Source organism: Chiloscyllium plagiosum, chromosome 23, assembly GCF_004010195.1.
Source record: "Chiloscyllium plagiosum isolate BGI_BamShark_2017 chromosome 23, ASM401019v2, whole genome shotgun sequence".
Lineage (NCBI taxonomy): Eukaryota > Metazoa > Chordata > Chondrichthyes > Orectolobiformes > Hemiscylliidae > Chiloscyllium > Chiloscyllium plagiosum.
In genome coordinates this window covers 31,784,320-31,799,600 of record NC_057732.1, presented here as the reverse complement: position 1 = coordinate 31,799,600, position 15,281 = coordinate 31,784,320, and the positions used below count along the sequence as shown (strand labels likewise).

At 41.2% G+C, this 15,281-nt stretch overlaps 1 protein-coding gene across 1 annotated transcript in view; it reads left to right on the top strand.

Annotated features, from left to right (window-relative positions):
* Positions 1 to 15,281, top strand: part of fbxl13 (F-box and leucine-rich repeat protein 13) — a 314,516-nt gene that overhangs the window by 57,057 nt on the left and 242,178 nt on the right. Inside the window, exon 9 of the mRNA XM_043713824.1 lies at positions 11,238 to 11,347. Coding sequence (XP_043569759.1) covers positions 11,238 to 11,347 — 110 coding nt within the window. The remainder of the gene's footprint in view (positions 1 to 11,237; positions 11,348 to 15,281) is intronic.

The following is a 15,281-nucleotide window of genomic DNA, read 5'->3' as shown; positions in this document are numbered from 1 at the left end:
AGAAGCTCCACCGCTCTCATCATCCAAGGTTCCTTTATCTTGCCCCTTCTTGCCTGTGTCAGAGGGACATATTTATTCATCACTTGCAACACCTGTTCCTTAAACAGTCTCCACATGTCTGTAGTGCCTTTACCATGGAACAATTGCTCTCAGTCCATGCTTCCTAACTCCTGTCTAATCGCATCATAGTTTCCTCTTCCCCAATTAAATATCCTCCCATTTTGCCTAATCCTCTCCTTCTCCATAGCTATGTAGAATGTGAGGCAGTTGTGGTCACTATCACCAAAATGCTCTCCCACCACAAGATCTGATACCTGCCCCGGCTCATTGCCGAGCACCAAGTCTAGAATGGCCTCTCCCCTGATCGGCCTGTCAGCGTACTGAGTTAGGAAACCCTCCTGAATACACCTTACAAAAACAGCTCCATTCAAATCTTCTGCTCAAAGGAGGTTCCAATCAATATTGGGAAAGTTAAAGTCACCCATTACAACAACCCTACTACGTCCACACTTTTCCAAAATCTGCCGAGCTATGCTTTCTTCCATCTCCCTGCTGCTATTGGGGGCCTGTGGTAAACCCCTAAAGAGGTGACTGCACCCTTGCTGTTCCTAATTTCCACCCATACTGACTCGGTAGGCAGATCTTCCTCGACAATGGAAGCTTCTGTAGCTGTCTTACCCTCTCTGATTAGTAGTGCTACACCCCTCCTCTTTTTCCCCCCTCCCTATTCTTTTTAAATGCTCTAAACCCTGGGACATCCAGTAACCATTCCTGCCCCTGAGAAACCCATGTCTCTGTTTTGGCCACAACATCATAGCATGTTGAGTGCATGTTCTCCCATAGAAACTTATCATTGATATAGTACTCAATGGATTTTGCTGTAGAATCCTTTTTTTAAGAATGTCTTCCAATAATTTTGCAAGAAAAGTATCATATCTACTGCCTCAGCAACAGCAAGTGACCCTGCCACTAATTTACACTTTACTAGTTTTTTTTTAATGATTTTAGCCATCCAAGCTAAAGAGCAACATTTACCCCCCTTTTCTACAAGAAAAACTATAAACCAGCTGAACTTGAAAACCTATCTCAGAGATCTTTCTTAACAAGCATCACTAAAAACAAAAATTTTCATGTTCCTGGCATTTTCCAATAGCATTGCTCCATTTTAAATTTCTTCAACATTTTGTTTGCTCAAATAATATCTTCCACGTTGGAATTTTTCATATTTATATTCAACTCTAATATTTCAAAACAGGAATCTTGCCTGGTTTGGATGCCTGATCAAGTCACCTGTCCAATTAGACATCATAATTTCTCCATTTCAGTTTTGAAACCAGAAATAACTCCAAGGAGGCAGGTATTTCATCCCCAAAGTTTGTGAGAAGATTTGTAGCTCAGGTGCTCGTTGTTGTGGTTCTGTTCACCGAGCTGGGAATTTGTGTTGCAGCCATTTCGTCCCCTGTCTAGGAGACATCCTCAGCGCTTGGGAGCCTCCTGTGAAGCGCTTCTGTGATGTTTCCTCCGGCATTTATAGTGATTTGTATCTGCCGCTTCCGGTTGTCAGTTCCAATATACCTGGACCCGATATACCGGCCATTGCAGCGGACAGCTGGAACTGACAACTGGCAACACAAATTCCCAGCTCGGCGAACAGAACCACAACAACATTCCATCCCCAAGTCACCCTTATTTATATGTGCACAATACAAAGGCTCTCTACAGCCAGCTCATAGCCAGTCCTTAGAGAGAGGAGACTTCCTGAATCTCCTGTTTATATCTTTCAATCAGGGCTCTCTGATTGGCCCAAATTAACAATCCCAATCAAGGATCTCATAGTCAATGGTTACAATCACTACAAAGCCATTGCATTGTTTTCTGATTCTATATTTTGATTCATAACCATCAGGCTAACATTTTCCTAACAGGATTGCTGATGAATGGTGACATGAAATCCATTCTGCATGATTTTCAATCCAATTTCCTTAAACACCCCATAAGCCTGTTATCCCAATTTGAATTCTGCTTTAAGTCCATTTCTGACAATATTTTCTACCACAAAATAAAATAATTAAATGCCTGAAAGCTACCCCTTATGATGCCAGTAAAACTTGGCAGGATCTGGCTTTAACTGAAGAGAACCCAATTTTAGTATGACAGACCTTACTGAGAGGCACCAAATTCCAAAGGCATTATTTTACCTCACCTCATTTATTCCCACTGCATTTGGTGCTTCTATAAAAGGACGAGGAAACACTTCCATTGAAGTTGGTTTTCCTGCAGAAATGTAATGTTAATATTAATTGATCTCCTCTCCCAGGCAAATATTGCCAACGAGGCCAAAAGAATCATATTTCTTTCCTTGCTATTGGTGAGGTTCTACTAATATCTTGTTTATTGAGATTTCCTTCTAAGCCTCATGCCACTAGCCTTACTTTAGCCTTGCTTTAGCCTTTTAGGACCCATTAGGATCACATTTTTGCTGCATATCCACCTGTGTGCTAGGTCCCTGTGGGAGGTTAGGGAGGAAATTGCGGGGCCCCTAGCAGAAATATTTGTATCATTAGATGAGGTGCCAAATGAGTGGAGAGTGGCTAAAGTTGTGCCTTTATTTAAGAAGGGATGTAAGGAGAAGCCTGAGGACTATAGACCTGTGAGTTTGACTTCAGTGGTGGGTAGGTTTTGAAAGTGATTCTGAAAAATGATTATAGGTGGCATGGTCTCTCACAGCGCCAGAGACCCGGGTTCAATTCCCGCCTCAGGCAACTGTCTGTGTGGAGTCTGCACGTTCTCCCCGTGGCTGTGTGGGTTTCCTCCGGGTGCTCCGGTTTCCTCCCACAGTCCAAAAATGGGCAGGTTAGGTGAATTGGCCATGCTAAATTGCCCATAGTGTTAGGTGAAGGGGTAAACGTAGGGGTGGGTTGCTCTTCGGAGGGTCGGTGTGGACTTGTTGGGAGGAAGGGCCTGTTTCCACACTGTAAGTAATTTAAATCTATAGTAATCTAATTTAAAAATAGGATTTATATGTATTTGGAGAGGCAAGGAATGATTACAGGTAGTCAGCATGATTTTCTGTGTGGGAAATTGTATGTGGTGTCACAAACTTGATTGGGTTTTTCTGAGGAAATTGCCAAGAAGATTGATGAGAGCAAAGTGGTCAACATTGTTTCCTTGGACTTTAGTAAAGCTTTTGACAAGATTCCACATCGTAGACTAATTAGATCACTTGGAATCACTTGCCAATTGGATACAAAATCGGTTTACTGGCAGGAGACATAGAGTGATGATGGAGAGTTGTTTTTCAGACTGGAGGCCTGTGACCGGAGATGTTCCACAGGTATTGGCATTGGGTCCACTTTTGCTTGTCACTTATATAAATGATTTGGGTGTGAATATGGAAAGCATGGTTTGTAAATTTGCAGATGACACTAAAATTGGTGGTATAGTGGCCAGTGAAGAAGGTTATCTAATATTACAAAGTGATCTTGATCAATTGGGTCAATGATCTGAAAAGTGGCAAATAGAGTTTAATTTGGATAAATGCAAGGTATTGCATTTGGTAAAACAAAGATAAGACTTATACAATTAAAAGTAGGGCCTTGGGCAGTGTTGTAGATCTGAAAGACATAGGGTTCCAGTACATAATTGTTTGAAGTCAAATATTGTTTGAAGTCTGCATCACATTTCGACGGGATAATTAAGAAGGCGATTAGCGTGCTTGCCTTCATTGCTCAGACCTTTGAGTATAGGAATTAGGACATTATGTTGAGGTTGTACAGAATGTTATTGAGGCTTCTTAGAACATAAACTATAAAACATTACAGCGCAGTGCAGACCCTTTGGCCCTCGATGTGTCCACAGGTCGGCGCAACAATCTGAAGCCCATCTAACCTACACTATTCCATTTTCATCCATATATCTATGCAATGACCATTTTAATGCCCTTAAAGTTGGCAAGTCTACTACTGTTGCAGGCAGGGAGTTCCACACCCACTACCTCTGACATCGGTCATATATCTATCACCCCTCAATTTAAAGCTATGTCCCCTCATGCAAGCCATTACCATTCGAGGAAAAAGGCTCTCACTGTCCACCATTTCTAACCCTCTGATTATCTGATATGTCTCAATTAAGTCACCTCTCAGCCTTCTCTTTAACGAAAATGTTCCTCAGCCTTTCCCCGTAAGACTTTCCCTTTATACCAGACAACATCCTAGTAAATCTCCTCTGAACTCTTTCCAAAGCTTCCATATCCTTCCTCTAATGTGGTGACCAGAACTGTACATAATACTCCCAAGTGCAGCCACACCAGGGTTTTGTACAGCTGCAGCATGACCTCATGGCTCCGAAACTCAATTCTTCTATCAATAAGTTAACACACCATATGCCTTCTTAACAACCCATCAACTTGGGTAGCAACATTCAGGGATCTCTGTACATGAACACTGAGATCTCTCTGCTCATCTACACTATCAAGAACCTTACCATTAGCCTAATACTCTGCATTCCTGTTGCTCCTTCCAAAGTGAATCATCTCACACTTTTCCGCACTAAACTCCACTTGCCACATCTCAGCCCAGCTCTGCAGCTTATCTATGTCTCTCTGTAACCTGCAATAGCCTTCAGTACTATCCACAACTCCACTGACCTTAGTGTCATCTTCAAACTTACTAACCCATTCTTCTATGCCCTCATCCAGGTCATTTAAAAAAATGACTAACAGCAGTGGACCCAAAACAGGTCCTTGCAGTACACCACTAGTAACTGAACTCCAGGATCAACGTTTTCCATCAGTTACCACCGTTGATCTTCTTAAAGCTAGCCAATTTCTGATCCAAACCTCTAAATCACCCTCAGTCCCATGCCTTTGTATTTTGTGCAATAGCCTACCATGGGAAATGTTATCAAATGCCTTACTGAAATCCACATACACCACATCAACCACTTTACCCTCATCCACTTGTTTGGTCACCTTCTGAAATAACTCAATAAAGGTTTGTGAGGCACAGCCTATCCTTCACAAATCCGTGTTGACTGTCTCTAATTAACTTTTTCCTCTCTAGATGATTATAAATCCTATTTCTTATAACTTTTTCCAACACTTTACCGACAACTGAAGTAAGACTCACTGGTCTATAATTACTAGGGTTAACTTGAATCCCCTTCTTGAACAAGGGGACACTTGCTATCCTCCAGTCTTCTGGCATTATTCCTGTAGACAATGACAACATAAATATCAAACCAAAAGCTCTGCAATCTCCTCTCTGGTTTCCCAGAGAATCCTAGGATAAATCCCATCTGGCTCAGGGGACCTATCTATTTTCACACTTTCTAGAATTGCTAACACCTCCTCCTTATGAACCTCAATCCCATCTGGTCTAGTAGCCTGTATCTCAGTATTCTCCTCGACAACATTATCTTTTTCCAGTATGAATGCTGATGAAAAATATTCATTTAGCGCTTCACCTATCTGCTCTGACTCCACGCACAACTTCCCACTACCACCCTTGATTAGCCATAATCTTTCTTTAGTCAATCTTTTATTCATGATACATCTATGGAAGGCTTTAAGGTTTTCCTTGATCTGATCTGCCAATGACTTCTCATGTCCCTTCATAGAACATAGAACATAGAAAAGTACAGCACAGAACAGGGCCTTTAGCCCACGATGTTGTGCTGAGATTTAATCCTAATGTAAAATATAGTAACTTAACCTATGCACCCCTCAACTCACTACTATCCATGTACAGGTCCAGCAGTCGCTTAAATATCCTCAATGACTCTGCTTCCACCACCACAGCTGGCAACGCATTCCATGCATTCACAACTCTCTGCGTAAAGAACCTACCTCTGATATCTCCTTTATGCCTTCCTCCTAATATCTTCAAACTATGACTTCTTATACCAGTCAATCCTGCCCTGGGGAAAAGTCTCTGGCTATTGACTCTATCTGTTTCTCTCATTATTTTGTACACCTCGACCAGGTCTCCTCTCTTCCTCCTTCTCTCCAGAGAGAAATGTCCGAACTTATTCAACCTTTCTTCATAAGGCAAGCCCTCCAGTCCAGGCAGCATCCTGGTAAGCCTTCTTTGCACCCTCTCCAAAGCCTCTGTATCTTTCCTATAGTAGGGCGACCAGAACTGGTCACAATATTCCAAGTGTGGTCTCACCAGGGACTTGTAGAGCTGCAGCAAAACCTTGTGGCTCTTAAACTCTATCCCCTTGTTAATGAAAGCCAAAACACCATATGCTTTCTTAACAACCCTATTCACTTGGGTGACAACTTTGAGGGATCTGTGTACTTCCTAGCTCTTCTTAGCCCTCTCTTTAGGTCTTTGCTGGCTAACTTGTAACTCTCAAGTGCCCTAACTGAGCCTTCACGTCTCTTCCTAACATAAGGCGCCTTCTTCCTCTTGACAAGAGTTTCAACTTCTTTAGTAAACCATGGCTCCCTCATTTGACCACTTCCTCCCTGCCTGACAGATACGTAGTTATCAAGGACACATATTAACTATTCCTTGAATAAGCTCCACATTTCAATTGTGCCCATCCCCTGCAGTTACCTTCCCCATCCTATGTATCCCACATCTTGCTTAATTGCATCATAATTCCCTTTTCCCCAGCTATAACTCTTGCCCTGCAGTATATACCTATTCCTTTCCATTGCTAAAGTAAACATAACCGATTTGTGGTCACGATCACCAAACTACTCACTTACCCCCAAATCTAACACCTGGTCAGGTTCATTACCCAGTGCCAAATCCAATGTGGCCTCATCCCTTGTTGGCCTGTCTACATACTGTGTCAGGAAGATCTTCTGCACACATTGGACAAAAACTGACCCATTTAAAGTACTTGAACTATCGTATTCACAGTCAATATTTGGAAAGTTAAACTCCCCCATAACAAATACCCGGTTACTCTCACTCCTATCCAGAATCATTTTTGCTATCCTTCCCACTACATCTCTGGAACTATTTGGCGGCCTATAGAAAACTCCCAACAGGGTGACCTCTCCTTCCCTCTTTCTAACCTCAGCCCATACTACCTCAGTAGACGAGTCGTCAAATATCCTTTCTGCCACTGTAATGCTGTCCTTGACTGACAATGCCACACCTCCCCTCTTTTGCCATCTTCCCTGTTCTTACCAAAACATCTATATCCTGGAACCTGCAACAACCATTCCTGTTCCCTGCTCTATCCATATCTCCGAAATGGCCACAACATCGAAGTCCCAGACACCAACCCATGCTGCAAGTTCACCCACCTTATTCCGGATGTTCCTGGCATTGAAGTAGACACACTTCAAACCACTTTCCTGCTTGTTGGTGAACTCTTGCAACCTTGAAACCTCATCACAATTTAGTTTCTCATCCCCCTGCTGAATTAGTGTAAATCGTCCCGAAGGGCATTAGCAAATTTACTCCCCCCCCCCCACCCCGTCCCCAGGATATTGGTACCCTTCTGGTTCAGGTGTAGACCATCCTGTTTGTTGAGGTTGCACCTACTGCAGAATGAGCCCCAATTGTCCAGGTATCTGAAACCCTGAAGATGCTACACCGTCTTCTGGATTACTGTGTCCAAGTCTGGTTGTCCTGTTATAGGAAGAATATTATTAAGCTGAAGATGGTTCAGAAATGATTTGTTAGAATGTTGCTGGGAATGGAGGGTATGGGTTATTAGGAGAGGCTGTTATAGACTGTGACTTTTTTCACTGGAGTGTAGGATGTTAATGGTGACTTTATAGAGGTTTATAAAATCATGAAGGGTATAGATGAGGTGAATGGCAGATGTTGTTTCCCTAGCATGGGGGATTTCAAGACTGGGGGCATATTTTTAAGGATGAATGGAGAAAGATTTAAAAAAAGACATGAGGGCCAGTTGTTTTAGAGATAATGGTCCACATGAACTTCGCGAGGAAGTGGTGAATGCAGGTACAATTACAATGTTTAAAAGATATTTAAATAAGTACATGAATAAGAAAAGTTTAGAGGGATTTAGGCCAAGTGCAGGCAGATGGGACTAGTTTATTTTCGGATTATGGTCATCATGGACTGGTTCGATTCAAGGGTCTGTTTCCATGCTGTACAACTGTGAGACTCTACTGTTTTCCCCACACTGGTACCTCAGTGTATACCTTGCAGTTCCTGTTGTTTGGCATCTTTTAGTAACTTGACTTCTAGCTTGTTCAGCATCACTAAGACTTACTGATCATTTGGTTTCTGCTCCTAGTGATATTTCTTGTCTGTGCTTTATTTGTTGTCTTTATTTAACTTTGCCCTCTATCTTGCCTTCTCTCTCTTTTTGGATTACTTCTGTTTGACCTCCCTTTTCTTTTAAGTTGATTTCTTTCAACAGTAAATGATTTCTTTCTAGGGGCATGTTTGTTCCCAGATGGACAATTTGAGCTTATACTGTGTTTTCTTGCCTTCCATCTTTGAACTTAATGTTCCCAATTCATGGGCCTAACCTCCTATCCCTCATCTTGTGCATTCATCCAGCTTTTATATTTTCTTATCATCTTTCCTACACTATTTATAATAGTCACATTTCTTCCTTGACTCACCTCTTCTGGTAAATATTTTTGCAGTGTTCTTTTGGACTAATAAACTCATATTGACGATCAGAATTTATCTGTCCTTCATCTGATAAACTGTCAAATGTGGCAGTTTTATCCTTATACCTCTGTAACATTTGAGGATGAAAAGTATCTGGCTCATCACTATTTTCTACATCTCCTTCAGAGTCTGCAATTTGTAATCCACATCAAACGATTTTAAAAGTGTACTTGAATAGTTTGGTTCCCATGAATTATTTTGCTTTGTCTTTACCAATAACTTTCCTTAGGAGGAGAAGACATTGCAAGCATCCCTATCCTTAATATTGGTGAGCAATAAGGCCAAAGCATTTACATCAATCTTCTACCAGAAGTGCTGGAGGGATGATCCATCTTAGCCTCCTCAATAGATCTCCACAATCACAGTCTTCAGTCAATTTGTTTCACTCCACGTGGTGTCAAGAAATGGCAGATGGCACTGGATATTACAAAAGCACTGGCTCTGACAACATTCCAACAATTATATTGAAGACTTGTGCTTCAGAAGTTGCTGCACCCCAATTAAGGCATTCCAGTACCGTTACATACCGTTAGCATGTATCCAACACTGTGGAAAATTGCCTGGATATGTTCTGTCTACAAAAAGCAGGATAAATCCAACCCAACTAATTACCTCCCCATTAGTTTACTCCAGGTCATCAGCAAAATAGTGGAAGGAGTTGTTAACAGTGCTAACAAGTGACACTTGCAAAATGCTCATTTTGCTCAATCTGCTCATTGATGCACAGTCTGATTCTGGTTGTCCCACTAAGTTCCTGTCATCATGATAGCTTTGGTCCAAACATAGACAAAAAAGCTGAACTCAAGTTGTGAGATGAGAGGGATTGCCCTTGTCATCACAGAAACATTTGACTGGGTATGGCATCAAGGACCCCAAGCAAAATTGATGTTAATAGAGAATCAGGGGGAAATCTCACCACTGATTGGGATCATATATTACAAACAACACTCAATTTTCTAAACAAATAGCAAGACTTCTTAACATCTCAGATACAACCCATAATTGGAATTATATTCCCTTTTAATCCCAGAACAAACACACAAATGCAACACTGAAGATGACAAAGACCTGCAGAGTTAATATTTCAAAAAGGGGCTAAAGAAAGAACTCCCAATTTGACCAGTGATCTGAAAACAAAGGATAGAATTTGATGAATTCTCACAGTCCACCAGGTTTCTTGATGACAAAAATCGTACTTCCGACTGATGGAAGATCTTCCAAACAGGCCTTCGGTTCAGATCAAAATCAAGTTAGTCTTTCGTAGTCGTCACAGTTTAGCTTTTCAGAGTTTGCAATGTTGTCAAAATACATTTTTCAGATTCCTAAGTACTTCACCAAGAGAGAATAAGAGCTCTTCTTGCAGTTGCTTTTCTTGTTTCTTGAACATATGCAGAGTCTCAAGTGTCACAAAATAGAAATCTCTATCTAGAACTGCATCAGGAAATGTCCACACCAGTTTCCTGAGGCATTGCAGGGTCAAGAACAAAGAATGACAGAGTTCATCCAGCTCACATGTGGCACATTGTTTCAGGACTATGAACATACGTGATTGTTCAGACATAGAGTGTCCAATATCAAGTACTGCCTAATGCAATGGCACCTGGAGTAATCACGGGAACTGTACACTGGTGTCCACAGAATATGTGACATACTATTCAGCCTGGACCAATCAGTGGCATTCATTGTACAGAAGTATGGAGGAGTGCGACATATTATGAAACCTGAGTACTCATCACTTCAATGTCATTCTCAGAAAAGCAATCTTCCCTTCCCTGGATCCCAGGCCATCAGTTCTCCTCAGAAAATATGCATCTTAAAGTTCAGTGACAGTCTTTACACTTTTACTGAAGCAGGATAATGGCTGCTGTGGAGAGTTTATTGGATCCATATTTCATTTGATCCTTCTCTGTACTTGTCTATGTGGCTGTTAATTAGCCATCAAACACATCTCAGTCGCATTTCTTCCTTGGAAGTCATAATTTTATCTTCGGGAGATATTCAGGGCCTCAAATTAGTTACATTTCCTACTCCCAACTTGAAAATTCAGTGGAAGTGTTTCAGTGATTCTCACTCTGCAGAAGTATTATGGCTGTTTTAGCTTCCAACATTGGCAGGCAGACCTTGTAAGTGAATTGGTTTAATATTCTGCATGCTTGATTGTTGAGCTTCTATCTTTAAATTTATGTTGCATTCCTTAAAACGTTTCACAGTTTTTATTTACCTGATCAAACGTGTGAATGCCAATTGTCATTGCTTAGCTGATGGCAATCACCTTAATATATGGTTCAAATTGAAAGGAAGACTACTCTTGTCATGAGCAAGATGAAAATGACTCCAAACATGCAATGCCATACAGTGTGCATGTCTAAATGTGGTAGTTATCAGATTGAGATTCCTGCAAACTCTATAATTATCTTTTGGTGTTTATGGAATAGAGACTTGTAACTACCATAAATGTGATCTTACAGACATGGGGTGTTATAAATTCTGCAAGCATATGTTGATTTCAGTCTGTTCAAGCAAAATCTTTTACTAAGACGCAATCTTATTGTAGACAGAATATTACACTAATGTCCATTCACAGTCACATTCTTTTAATTTATTAATTTATTCTTTTTCTAGTGGCAGCACAACATTTACAACATGTCAGTGATCAGCTTTTGTGCAAGATTATTTTACAATTATGGAGTGCTTTGGCAAAACAGACAAGGAAAACCCGAGAGTACTTTGAGGTAAGTAATCCTCAATGACTGCATGCACCTCTAATGCATTTAAGTGCGTATGCATCATGTTTGCAAGTATCATCTAAACAGCCTCTCTATGTTCATTACTCTTTTGCCATACCCCTAAATCCTGTCCCTTTTTGGGTAGCTCCTGGTACAAAAAAACAATTTTTAACCATTTTTACTTTGTGCATTAGCACCCTATCCAGCATTCATTCTTCTCTCCCTTGGTTTATCATCAACAATCTCTTCGTTTGCCAATTGCTTTTTTTTTCTCTCTCTCTGGATTCTGTACTCTGTTCACTCCCTCCACCCCATCATCAGCATAAAAACTACCCCCTGTCAGCTATTTCCATTTCTGATGAAGAGTCAAGGATCTTGGAAATGTTAACTCTGTTTCTCTGTTGACAGTTGCTGCCAGACCTGCCAGGTTTCTCCAGAACTTTCTATTTTTGTAATCACGACCTAGAAATTTTATTAACCTTCCAATAAAGTGAATGTTAGTTTTGAGCTGGAATTTCATGTTTTATGTTAGGAAAGACAATAGGTAGTGTTGGTTCAACCCTGAGTTTGTGAAACAGACCCAGAATCGTGGAATCATACAGTACGGAAGACGCTCTTTGGCTAAACAAGTCTGAACTGCCAAGAATATGCTACTACCTACACTGATCCCATTTTCCCACACTAGATCCATAGCTTTGAATGTTATGACACTTTAAATACTCAACCAAGCACTTTCTAAAGGCTGAGTCATAGAGACATAGAGATATACAGCACAGAAACAAAGTCTTTGGTCCAACTTGTCCAGATATCCCATATAAATCTAATCTCATTTGCCATTTGGCCCATATCCTTCTAAACCCTCCTATTCATATACCCATTTAGATGCCTTTTAAATGTTATAATTATACCAGCCTCCACCACTTCCTCTGCCAGCTCATTCCATACTTGCATAACCCTCTGCTTGAAAAGATTGCCCCTTAGGTCCGTTTTAAATCTTTCCCTTCTCACCTTAAACCTATGCCCTCTAGTTTTGGACTCCCCCACCTCAGGGAAAAGATCTTGTCTATTTACCCTATCTATGCTCCTCATGATTTTAGAAACCTCTGTAAGTGCATCCATCAGCCTCCAACACTCCAGGGAAAATTGCCCCAGCCTATTCAGCCTCTCCTTATAGCTCAAAACCTTTAACCCTGGCAACATCCCTGTAAATCTTTTCTAAACCCTTTCAAGTTCACAACATCCTTCCTATAGGAAGGAGACCAGAATTGCCTGCAATACTTCAAAAGTGGCTGAATTAATGTCCTGTACAGCTACAACATGACTTCCCAAATCCTATACTGTGAGCAATTTTGGGCCCCATAACACAGGAAGGATGTAGTGACCCTGGAATGGGTCCAAAGGGGTTCACGAGGATGATCCCAGGAATGAAAGGCTTAACATAAGAGGATTGTTTGAAGATGCTGGGACTACACTCGATGGAGTTTAGAAGGGTGAGGGGGGATCTACTTTAAACTTACAGAATACTGAATGGCCTCGACAGAATGGACTTTGGGAAGATATTTCTATTGGTAGGAGAGTCTAGGACCCAAGGGCACAGCCTTAGAATAAAAGAAAGAACCTTTTGAACGTAGATAAGGAAAAAACTTCTTCAGCCAGAGAATGGTGAATCTGTGGAATTCATTGACTCAGAAGACTGTAGAGGCCAGGTCATTGATTATATTTAAAACAGAGTTGGGGAGGTTCTTGTTTGTCAAGAGAATCAAAGGTTATGGAGAGAAAGTGGGAGAATGGGGTTGAAAACCTATCAGCCATGATTGAATGCAGAACAGACTCGATGGGCCGATTAGCCTAATTTCTGCTTCTATATCTTATGATCTTATACTCAATGCACTGACCAATAAAGGTAAGCATATCAAATACTTTCATCACTATCCTATCTACCTGCGACTCCACATTCAAGGAACTATGAATCTGCACTCCAAGGTCTCTTTGTTCAGCAACACTCTCCTGGATCTTACCGTCAAGTATATAAGTCCTGCCCTGATTTGCCTTTCCAAAATGTAGCACCTCATATTTATCTAAATTAAACTCCATCTACCTCTCCTTTGCCCATTGGCCCATCTGAACAAGATCCCGCTGTATTCTGAGGTAATCTTCTTTGCTGTACACTACACCTCCAATTTTAGTGGCACCTGAAAACTTACTAACCATACTTCCTATGTTCAGATTCCAATCATTTATCTAAATGACAAAAAGCAGTGGACCCAACACCAATCTTAGTGGCACACCACTGGCGTAGGCCTCCACTCTGAAAAGCAACCCTCCACCACCACCCTCTTTCTCCTTTGAGCCAGTTTTGTATCCAAATAGCTAGATCTCCCTGTATTCCGTGTGCTCTAACCTTGCTAACCAGTCTACCATAAAGAACCTTGTTGTGCATCTTACTGAAGTCATATTGATCACATCCACTGCTCTGCCCTCATCAATCTTCTTTGTTACTTCTTCAAAAATCTCAATCAAGTTAGTGAGACATGATTTCCCACAAAGCCATGCTGACTATCCCTAATCAGTCCTTGATTTTCCAAATATATTTAAATTCAATCCATCAGGATTCCCTCCACCAACTTGCCCACCACCAGTGTCAGGCCCACTGGTCTATAGTTCCCTAGTTTTTCCTTACCATCTTTCTTAAATAGTGGCACCATGTTAGTTAACTCCAGTCTTCTGGCACCTCACGTGGCTATTGATGGTACAAATATCTCAGTAAGGGACCCAGCAATCACTTACTTTGCTTCCCACAATGTTCTAGGGTACACCTGATCAGGTTCCAGGGATTTATCCACCTTTATGCATTTTAAGATGCCTGGCACCTCCTCCTCTGTAACATGGATATTTTTTCAAGGTGTTGCTTTTTATTTCCCTACGTTCTATATCATTCATATCCTTCTCCACAGTAAACCCTGATGCAAAATACTCATTTAGTATCTTACCCATCTCTCCTGCAGTTCCACATGTAGGCAACCTTGCTGATCTTTAAGGGGCCCTATTTTCTTCCTAGTTACCCATTTGTCCTTAATCTATTTGTAGAATCCCTTTGGATTCTCCTTAACTCTATTGGCTAAAGCTATTTCATGATCCCTTTTTGCTCATCTGATTTCCCTGTTAAGTATCCTCCTACTGCCATTACTTCCTACCTCAACTACCCTCCTAGGCAACATATTCCAGACCTCCAGAATACATTCAAAGCTGTAGAAAAATGTGTTGAGAAACTCTTGCATCATTTATTAAATTGAGATTTAAACATTGTGAATTTTAGCTTTGAGAAAAAATGACCCTGCTGTTGAACACTTTTAAAAAAAAATCCTCGCCCATACCGACCAGTTCCATTTGCCAGCACCTCTTTAATAGATTAGATTACTTACAATGTGGAAACAGGCCCTTTGGCCCAAAAAGTCCACACCGACTCTCCGAAGCGCAACCCACCCAGACCCATTCCCCTACATTTATCCCTTCTCCTAACACTACGGGCAATTTAGCATGGCCAATTCACCTAACCCACACATTTTTGGACTGTAGGAAGAAACCGGAGCACCCGGAGGAAACCCATGCAGACACGGGGAGTCAGTCGCCTGAGGCGGGAATTGAACCCGGATCTCTGGCGCTGTGAGGCAGCAGTGCCACCGTGCCGCCCACCTACTAAATTCTATTTACTAATTGACAAATATTTGTGAAATCTGTTGCACAGATTAGTAAAGAAACACTCTAGTATAGTAAGACTCACCAAATCACATCTTACAATGTCCTAGACACCACCTTCACCATCCTTGGGATCACTGATGCATCGGAAACTTGTTCTTATAAGTTTTATAACTAGGACAATGGAGTGGGTTTTAAATTAAATATTGTTGGGTGGATGGAAGAGTCATGTGATAGAAGGTAT